Source organism: Portunus trituberculatus, chromosome 41 (genome assembly GCF_017591435.1).
Source record: "Portunus trituberculatus isolate SZX2019 chromosome 41, ASM1759143v1, whole genome shotgun sequence".
Classification (NCBI taxonomy): domain Eukaryota; kingdom Metazoa; phylum Arthropoda; class Malacostraca; order Decapoda; family Portunidae; genus Portunus; species Portunus trituberculatus.
In genome coordinates, this window is record NC_059295.1 from 21,502,864 (window position 1) to 21,512,863 (window position 10,000).

The window sequence follows — 10,000 nt, forward strand, 5'->3', positions numbered from 1 at the left end:
GATTCACAATTGCTTTTGCCAGCGTGATGAATGAACACAACGGTTGTTAATGACATGACCTCAGCAAAATAGAAGCCACAGAACTTTAGGATTGTTTCTGAACATAAACTTTTGGCAGACATTAAAGGAAAGTATTTCAAAAGCCTCCAATTTGAAATTTTCTGCCAAAAAAATAAAAAGAAATAATAATAATAATAATTCAGTGCACTTAAATATCTTTTTTTTCAGAATTGAACGTTTATTTCTTAGTTTATTGATTAACCCCTTCAGTACTGGGACATATTTTGAACGTGACATTTGTACACGATTAGACCATTCTGTTGACACCAGGAAAGGTCTATGGAGGTCAGAAGATTAATGGCCACAATCTTCACTATATTAATCCCCCCACACAAGTTTCTGAAGCTGTATAAAATCACTAAATAGTTACCAGAATGAATATAGAGACGCGTCATGGTACTGAAGTGGTTAATCTGTTTAGCAATTTATCGTGCGAAATGCTCTTATCGTAAATAAGTCAGGTGACCTTTCCTCTTCTCACCTGTTCTCGTACATCCAAAAGTGAGTACCCCTAAAGAAGAAGGTGTTGTAAGTGAGGGAACCGTCGGGACGCCAGCGGAGAAGGTCAAATACCGTGTTAAAGGCACCCGTACACGGCCCATAGAGGTTTTGTACACGCTTACGGTCATGGCAGCCAAGTTCGAATCCCTGGTTGGGTAACACCCGCTCATACACGGCATGCATCACCGAGGCCCTCTGAGCCACGTGCCCCAGACCCAGCACGTGTCCGATCTCATGCACTGCCACCTGCAACAGAGGGACGGGGAAATGATCACCGAGAATCACCTAAAAGATTATTCCTACATGCATTGTAACATTCTTTAGATAAGTAAAATTAATGGAAACCTGGTGTCTGCTATGCAAAAATCAACATTCGTGTACAAGTGCAATCTTTGAAGAAACTAATGTGGTCCGTGGCGAAAGACTCTTAAAGATAAAGGAAATGGCTATTCGTAAAAAGTCAAACACCAATGAATGACACTGAACAAGTAGTAGGTGCAGTATTAGTATTTAGTATTGCACACGTATACGTAAATATAAACAAAACGAGACGAGCAACAGTCACACCTATCAACAACACAATAGAGGGACACCATGCAGACAGGAGGTGCAGAGACGTGACTAGAGAGTATTCAGGCATAACTTTATAGAGACAAACACTATTGGTCTCGTGGGAAAGGATGATTTAAGCCGGCTATGTTTCCACACACACACACACACACACACACACACACACACACACACACACACACACACACACACACACCTAGAGTTACATCCCGTACCTATTTACTGCTAGGTGAACACGGGCCACACTTTAAGAGGCTTGCCCATTTGCCTCGCCGCCCCGGGACTCGAACCCGGCCCAATCGAGAGGGCCGGGTTCGAGTCCCGGGGCGGCTAGGCAAATGGGCAAGCCTCTTAATGTGTGGCCCTTGTTCACCTAGCAGTAAATAGGTACGGGATGTAACTCTAGGGGTTGTGGCCTCGCTTTCCCGGTGTGTGGAGTGTGTTGTGGTCTCAGTCCTACCCGAAGATCGGTTTATGAGCTCTGAGCTCGCTCCGTAATGGGGAAGACTGGCTGGGTGACCAGCAGACGACCGTGGTGAATTACACACACACACACACACACACACACACACACACGTAGTGTTGTGGTTAGCACGCTCGACTCACAATCGAGAGGGCCGGGTTCGAGTCCTGGGAAGCGGCGAGGCAAATGGGCAACCCTCTTAATGTGTGGCCCCTGTTCACCTAGCAGTAAATAGGTACGGGATGTAACTCGAGGGGTTGTGGCCTCGCTCTCCCGGTGTGTGGAGTGTATTGTGGTCTCAGTCCTACCCAAAGATCGGTCTATGAGCTCGGAGCTCGCTCCGTAATGGGGAAGACTGGCTGGGTAACCAGTAGGCGACCGAGGTGAATTACACACACACACACACACATGCACACGAAACCGTCATAAACTTGGTGTGGACGGAATGTTAGGCCTAGGCTTGATGAGTGAGCAAAGATGGAAGGATGAAATATAGGTCTGTATTCAGAAATGCTTTGCTCTCTCACCACGACTATTTTCCAAGGGCACAGAGATGATTACTGGGGATTTCAAGATTGTTCTTCCAATTACTAATGTAGAAATCTTGTCAATCTACTTCTAAAACCTTAAAAACACCTTAGAAACACTCGTGTCAATTTAAATAAACCCTCTTGAAATAGCGGAGGTGAAGCACAGAAAACATTGAGAATACGAGTCTTAATCAGAAGACACACACACACACACACACACACAGGTGCACGTTTTGCAGTACCTTCAAGAGATTGGTGCCGTGGTCCGAGTTGAGTGTGAAATGTTCGTCGTCGTCCATGTGAATCTGAGCGTCCTGTGCAGGCCTCAGTGTGTGGCCCAGCTCACCGCCCAGACCATCAAACTCAGTCACGCACCCCAGATGACTTCCTGCAACAAATATTAAGAAGTGAATGTGTGGACCAGGATGGGAGGGGGGGAAGGGAATGGTACGTGTGGATGGCTGGGGGTGGGTGAGTGCTGATGTGTGTGTGTGTGTGTGTGTGTGTGTGGGGATGTCTAGTCATCTGAGAGAGAGAGAGAGAGAGAGAGAGAGAGAGAGAGAGAGAGAGAGAGAGAGAGAGAGCGAGCCAAGTTCGCAGCAATCACAGATAAATGGTAAATGGTGCTAAAACGTTGAAATAAGTGACGTGTGACAGAGACCTGGCTGGGTAAAGTGCCCCTCCTTCTTCTCCTCCTTCGTGGCTCTCATGTCCTCCACTTGACTCACTGATTCCCTCTATTGTTGGGAAGGGTCATATCATCCAGTCGTGTCTTGGCCCTTCATTCGTCAGCGAGGAGCAATTTGACAGCTGCTATTTTGTTTTTATCGAAGGAAATGATGCGTAGGAGTTGTGGGATAATACTAATGGTCTCTATCTGGTGGTGAAGCATAAGTTCCTCTAGATTTGGCAGGCGGGTTTAAAAGCAATATTCACCCTACGATAAAGCAAGTAAGTGATGATTTTAAATGCTCATTCTCAAACAGACCATTTTACCGTCCTTAACATCGACATTATTAAGTAATGTTCAACGCGTGCTCTTTAGTAAAGGAAATTACATAGAGATGTCTCACAAGCGCCGGAAAAACTATATCAGAGGCACGAAGAGCCTTGAAGCTACAGTATGGCAGGGTGGGTGGTTGGGTTGATAAGCACAAATGGCTTCCACCTGGCCTCTGATCTGACTCCCTTCTGGCTGGCCAACACGGTCGCCCTATCATATTCTCCCCATTATGCATGCCGCTTTTACAGGTACAAAAATATCAGAGAATAGCAATAATAACAAAATAAAGAAAGTATTTTATATTCCTTAAATTCAAGTGCGCTGTAGGATTATACACGTATGTACTGCACATATTATATTATAGTATGCAGTCAGAATTTACAGTGTTTTGAAAGATTATTTGAAATACCACTTGCTGGAATATCGAGGAGCTAGTGCAATAAGGGTGGGAGGCAGAAGTTAAAGGGAAGGAAAGCAATGGTTTGGAGGACGTAGATTATGTAGAAGTTGCGAGGTGGAAGTATATAGAAGATTGGTGTGAAGAGGAAGGACATTGGATATAGGGGCCAGGAGATGGTTAGAAAAGAGAGAGAGAGAGAGAGAGAGAGAGAGAGAGAGAGAGAGAGAGAGAGAGAGAGAGAGAGAGAGAGAGAGAGATTCTTACCCATATCATGCAGTTTTACAAGTACAGTACAGTGAATACAAAAGATGGTTCAGTCACAAAAGATAATCTTCCTTATTACCTACACCAAGGCCAGCCAGTCCGCTTCAGACACTGGTCTTTTCCCTCTCCCCTCTAAGCTCTAATAGAGAGCTTCGGATATAATACGTATCAACCATCTCTTAGCAACGAAGCTTAGGAAGTCAATAATTCAAACAAGAGGGTTTGCGTATTCTCAGACCGGTTTTACGAGGTGGTGGGTCAGCACAGATTGAAGTGGTGGCCGACACATGGACGCCAACCTTAACTGCTGACACGCTGCTCGTTTGGACCATCACTCCAGATGTCCCTTACAGCAAGGACGATACCTTCAGCAAAGCAAGGACGCCCGCCACCCACTTACATTACACAATGCAAATGTCACTTGTACTGTACGTAAAACACACGCCTGCTGCATGGGAGATGTTATAAGAATCGACAGTAAAATGAGAGAGAGAGAGAGAGAGAGAGAGAGAGAGAGAGAGAGAGGAGAGTGTTACCTTTAAGGCTTACGGCCGCTCACACAGAGCAGCATACTATCAAACTGTCTCCTCTGGATGTCATAACTCTGTAACACAAATATACGCACACATGACTTACTCTTGCCGAAACCGATGCTTATGTCAACAATGGTGGCTGTAGACTGCTCTAGGAAGACGGGTGGGATGACCTCAGACCACATCCGGAAAGCTAGTGCCAGAGAGGCTCGCTGTGCCCCGATGTCCAATTGGGAGCTGTAGCCCGCCGTCACCAGTCGCCACTTGATTAGTTTCTTTAAAGGAAACGATTTTTCTGGTAAACTTGTGCAATTTTACCAAATCTGATCTCGTTATTTTTGAGTTTTAGACTACTTATACTGACTCCTTTGTGCTTCCAAACAACACCACAGTTATAGTCAACAATACCCTCATTACCTCCCCTGCCAACCCTCAACCCAACTATAAAGCTTACTTAAATACGCTTCTTTCATAACATTCTATGGAAATCAACGGTATTCAAGATAGGATTACTAATTTTTCGCCGCACATACGCTGACTAAGGAGTGAGTTCTTAGTGTTACCATTTTTCATCATAAATTGAGAGAATCTAAATTACCTTTTACTTAGCACGATGTATCTTAGCCAGTTGACCACATAGTTAAAGTCAAATGACTTACCGCCTGGAAGCGTTGTCCTGTATAACTAAATGATGACCTCTTATCTCGATCATGGTGGTTGGCGGAGGAGGCGTTGGCCACGGCTGGGTGGGATGTGAGTGCGGCGAGGCGCAGGTCCTCCTCCCCGCTGGTGTACCGTGCACTCATTTTCTCCAGCCACCGCTTCCGCCGCTTTAACGCTTCCTGGGGTAACAAACGCCTATGCATTATCAGAAATCTGCATTACTCACACCTGAAGCGCTCGCTAATAGTTCACGAGTTCAAGCAATGTATCAAATCTATGGAGACTATATAGTTAAGCATTTGTTTAAAGTAATTGTTATAAAAGGAAGGTCATTACCTCAGGGTGAGGCTCCCACTCCAGGTGCGAGTCAGACTTAGGGTGTCGAGCATCAGCTGCTCTTCTCAGTTCTTCAGCGAGTTTCGTCAACATTTCTTGGTCTGGAACGTCATCAATGTGATCTATGTCCTCTTCGTGCAAAATGTATTGTTCCTCTGGAACATCTATGCCTCTGACACCTTCGTTATGCCGCGACGCTCCATTATCTTGTGGAGCTCTCCGGCGGGACCTGCTGCCCCCTGGTACGAGTATCTGCGCACCTTGCTCCTGGATCTCGGCCTCCTCCATTATGCTATCTGGGTTCCCGCAGCGAGGGCTAGACAGCAGCCCCACAGTGGGAGAGTCCAACGTTCCTCCATTACCTACGTGATACACTTTCTGAGGAGTGTCAATGAAAATGTTTTCTTAAACTTAAGAAAAGAAGGATAATATCATGATCCCTATTAAACAATATAATCTTGAGAAAAGTTGATAAAACTTATCAATTAAATTCCTATTACGAAAAGTGTATTATAATTCCTATTAGGCAATAATTAGAGCTTTGATGAAAATTTAAAATGATGTAAACGTTTTCAGCTAAACTCAATGTAGAGTATTCAGACGACCCACCTGAAATTTTTTTATAGCCTTTTCTATTTCACCTTGAGAACAAATGGGCAGGTGGTGGAGGTATCCCGTGAAGGGATCCCACACCGTGACTTTGCTTTGCTTGGTGTTTGGAGTGTTAACCTCGCTTTCCTTTGGGTCATTAGATGTGGTTGTATTGCTCTCCTTGGGTGACAATCCTGGCGCGTCGTCACCCGCGGCCTGTGTCTGAGCTTGTGTCGTGATCTGTGTTTGGTTTTTGTCTTTATTACTCTTGTGGTTTGAGTGCAAAATTGTAACTTGCATGCGTTTATCTGGCGACCTAAGTCTGACGTCAAGAGTGTCATAACCGGGAGGGTCGTTGAGACGTTGTCGACGGTACAGCAGTAGGCGGTGAAGGCGCGTGTTGGCTTCGCTACCGGGCGGCACACAGTCCAGATATCCGTACTTTTCCAGTAATTCCTGCCGAGAGAGTCTACCTTGGTTCACAAACACCACCAAAACACCAAACACACACACACACACACACACACACACACACACACACACACACACATCTAAGAAAAGACATTACTATAAGCTGTGTACCTTATAGATATATTTCAGCAATAGGACATGACCGTTATAAACAAAACTTATAAATATTTTGGTCGCAATCATGCTATGGCAATGCTTTACGAACTGACCTCTGAGTGAATCAGTTCCTCCTTGATTTTCTGTTCATCGAGACCAGATGTGTCTTTGGTCGATCTCAAGACTCTTGATGTCTCCTTCGGGTTTTCGTTCGTCACAATCGAAGGAACACTTTGGGTCGGTATATCCTGCGGGGAGATGTAGCGTTGCGGAGCCATGGAGCGGTGGATGGGCGGTCGCACCATCACTGCACCGTCCACCACAACCACCAGTGCCACTATCCACCACACCGCTAGTCCGAGGCGCATCTTGATGTAGATTAGAAAATCGCACAGTTGAAAGCATAAATAGAATAGAATATATATATATATATATATATATATATATATATATATATATATATATATATATATATATATATATATATATGAAGAAGAAAAACAGTAAGAAAAGTAATGTCTACTCCCACACTGAATCATGATGCCATCCATCATGAACAATGAACATATACAAAAGTAAAATTTTACTATTATGGCAAAAAAGAAAAAAAAAATCACACGCGCGCGTGTATGTGACTGTGTGTGCGTGTGTCGCACATACAGTACAACAAATGAGAGAAACACATCGCGTGGTGGAAGTCACTCCGTAGTAGGGCAGCACGCCTCCTTTCTGATCAACTTCTCGAGCAGACATGGTGCGAGTGTGTCTCAGTGTCACCTGCTCCCGCCACCATAATGCCACGCCGCCACAGACACATACGATCACTTCACGTTGGTTTCAATGGAAATTCAAGCAGATACCTCGTGACCTTCAGCACAGGATTCCCAAAAACGCTGCTCCTCTCGGTCGATCCTCCTTCGGAGTTTAAGTACATAATATCGTCTTACCTTTCACAACTTCAATGAATCGAGAATGTTTACAAATAAAGCTTTCGAGAGTCCTTCAAAGGTAATAGAGAAGGCCTGATCGTCAGGTGGATCAAGGCAATACCTATGCATATATATATATATATATATATATATATATATATATATATATATATATATATATATATATATATATATATATATATATATATATATGGAGAGAGAGAGAGAGAGAGAGAGAGAGAGAGAGAGAGAGAGAGAGACACACACACACACACACACACACACACACACACACACAGTGTGTTGTGGTCTCAGTTCTACCCGAAGATCGGTCTATGACCTCTGAACTCGCTCCGTAATGGGGAAGGCTGGCTGGCTGACCAGCAGACGACCGAGGTGAATTACACACACACACACACACACACACACACACACACACACACAGCCATAATCCACATGATTCTGACCCAAGAAACACATTTTTCATACATCAACATGAATTACTCGCTCTGGGCGCGTGACCACAAGTGAACACACGCGGTGGACAACTATGATAACATTCAATCTTTCTTGCCGCTGCTGCCGTTAAGGAATGGTAACCAAGCGCCAGTAATTAGTTATTTACCACCTGGCATTTGAAACGTGCATATTTCAGCACATCAGTATATGTATAATATCCTGACAGTTGCATCTATCATGCTCACCACACTTTATGAATCGAATTGCTGCAACATAGAATGGACTTCCCCAAAAAACGAAATAAATATTGATGCATTCTCTTATGAATGCAGAGGTCACTACTTACCTTGAGAAAACTGAGACAAGACAGCGGAAGGTCACTGCACCAAATCACAATGCACACTTCAATACTTTCTTGAAATAAAAGTTGCTTTATGTGACCTGGCGTAAGTAATGTCTTTAAATATAACAGAAAGATGTTCCGGTTTGCCACACGATCAAATCGGTAAGCCTCACACAGGTAAAACTTGGTCAGAGATTTCTTTTATCCTACAAAAAGCCGAGGTCAGAGAGCTTAGATATTTGTTTCCAATACAAAAGAGATACTGGATAGCCGCAGCAAACGAGCTGAGCCATACAGGCTGGAGACCAACAGGCGTCTCCCGCCCGGCGCAACCGGCTTTGCTGCCTCAAGTCATACCACTTCAGGCACTTCTCGCGCCCCGCGTGAGCGCTCCGCCGCACTTTACAACACTTTAGAAGAACCTAGACGCCTCGACCGCCCTCGTCTCGCCCATAACATTAATGGCACTGATGGGCGTGGTTTCTTGAAACTCCTCCCTTGCAGCCCTGTGACGTCACACCAGGCATTGAAGGACACAACCCAGGGCATACCTCTCTCCACAAATGTTTGCGTAAAGCAAAACTTCTCAGCATTTTCATTTGTATGGGTAAAAGTGAAAGGGAAAGTTAGAAAGGCAAAAATCATGTACTATAGGATTCATAGAAAACTTTTTCATGTTCTGATGCTGTTGCTTGTGCTGGTGTTGCTGCTTCTTTTGCTACTGCTGTGCTTGTCCTCTTACTTATATGAATAACCAGATCTTTATAATAAATTATACACAATATGTAGATTACCCTTTCGGATTCTACATGGAAGTAATACCACGTGGCGTTGAGAATATTAAGCCCGTCAAGTCCTCAGAATTCTCGTAACTTGGCCAGTCGGTCCCGCCTCCTATGTTCTTCAACATCTGGACAAAGAGCAAAATACATAAACAGTTTGAACCATGAAAATCTCGCTTTGCAGCGTTCTTCTCGTCTTATACATACCGGAAGGTCGTCCCAACCATCTCTCTCTCTCTCTCTCTCTCTCTCTCTCTCTCTCTCTCTCTCTCTCTCTCCTATTTAAATAACAAGTTTCCATCTTGAAAGTTATACAAGGTAATCTGAACTCCACGTGTGCTTACATGTTACATGTTTTCACTGTTCTAACAACACGTGAGTTCTATTATCCTTCATTACTGTCATGTTTGAAAGGGTTGATGGTGTGTGGCTGTGCTGGCCTCTTCGCAGGCCAGCAATTTGGTAACGTTAAATGTCTTCAACACTTCCTACAAAGACAAGGAAGATAAACTGATTAACGGACAGTACACATGAAATCAATGAACGTGCACTTTTTATGGCTACTACATAATTGGTTCGACGCAAAATAGGACTACTATTACTCTGGTATTTGCCCATCTAATGAATGTTGCTGAAACCACCACACCAGTAGTAGTAGTAGTAGTAGTAGTAGTAGTAGTAGTAACAATAGAAGTAATAGTAGTTATTATTATTATTATCATTATTATTAGTAGTAGCAGTAGTAGTAGTAGTACGTGTGTGTGTGTGTGTGTGTGTGTGTGTGTTGGGCTGGCTGGCTGGCGAGAGGTAAAGTGGTTGCGGGCATAAACAATGATAAGTGCTTCAGCCACCTGGCCTGGCAGCCTACCTTCTTTCCTCATTATCTTTCACCGTGAGGGATACTCTTCCACTATCCTCACAGTTTCCTCTTCTGAACATCTTCCTAAAGACCCTGTAGTTTCTGAGCCAAACCGCCAAGCCTATCACACCGCGCCCAGAGCACCGC

General features: G+C 44.2%; 1 protein-coding gene across 1 annotated transcript in view; it reads right to left on the reverse strand.

Moving 5' to 3' along the window:
• The window catches only part of LOC123516837 (matrix metalloproteinase-21-like), a 13,237-nt gene extending 4,579 nt beyond the window's left edge, over nt 1-8,658 (reverse strand). The window contains exons 1-8 of the mRNA XM_045276536.1: nt 8,216-8,658; nt 6,595-6,849; nt 5,933-6,370; nt 5,324-5,701; nt 4,984-5,166; nt 4,428-4,599; nt 2,367-2,512; nt 542-807 (exon numbers count right to left, since the gene is read on the reverse strand). Coding sequence (XP_045132471.1) covers nt 542-807; nt 2,367-2,512; nt 4,428-4,599; nt 4,984-5,166; nt 5,324-5,701; nt 5,933-6,370; nt 6,595-6,849 — 1,838 coding nt within the window. The 5' untranslated portion in view covers nt 8,216-8,658. The remainder of the gene's footprint in view (nt 1-541; nt 808-2,366; nt 2,513-4,427; nt 4,600-4,983; nt 5,167-5,323; nt 5,702-5,932; nt 6,371-6,594; nt 6,850-8,215) is intronic.
• Between the last annotated feature and the right edge of the window lie 1,342 nt (nt 8,659-10,000).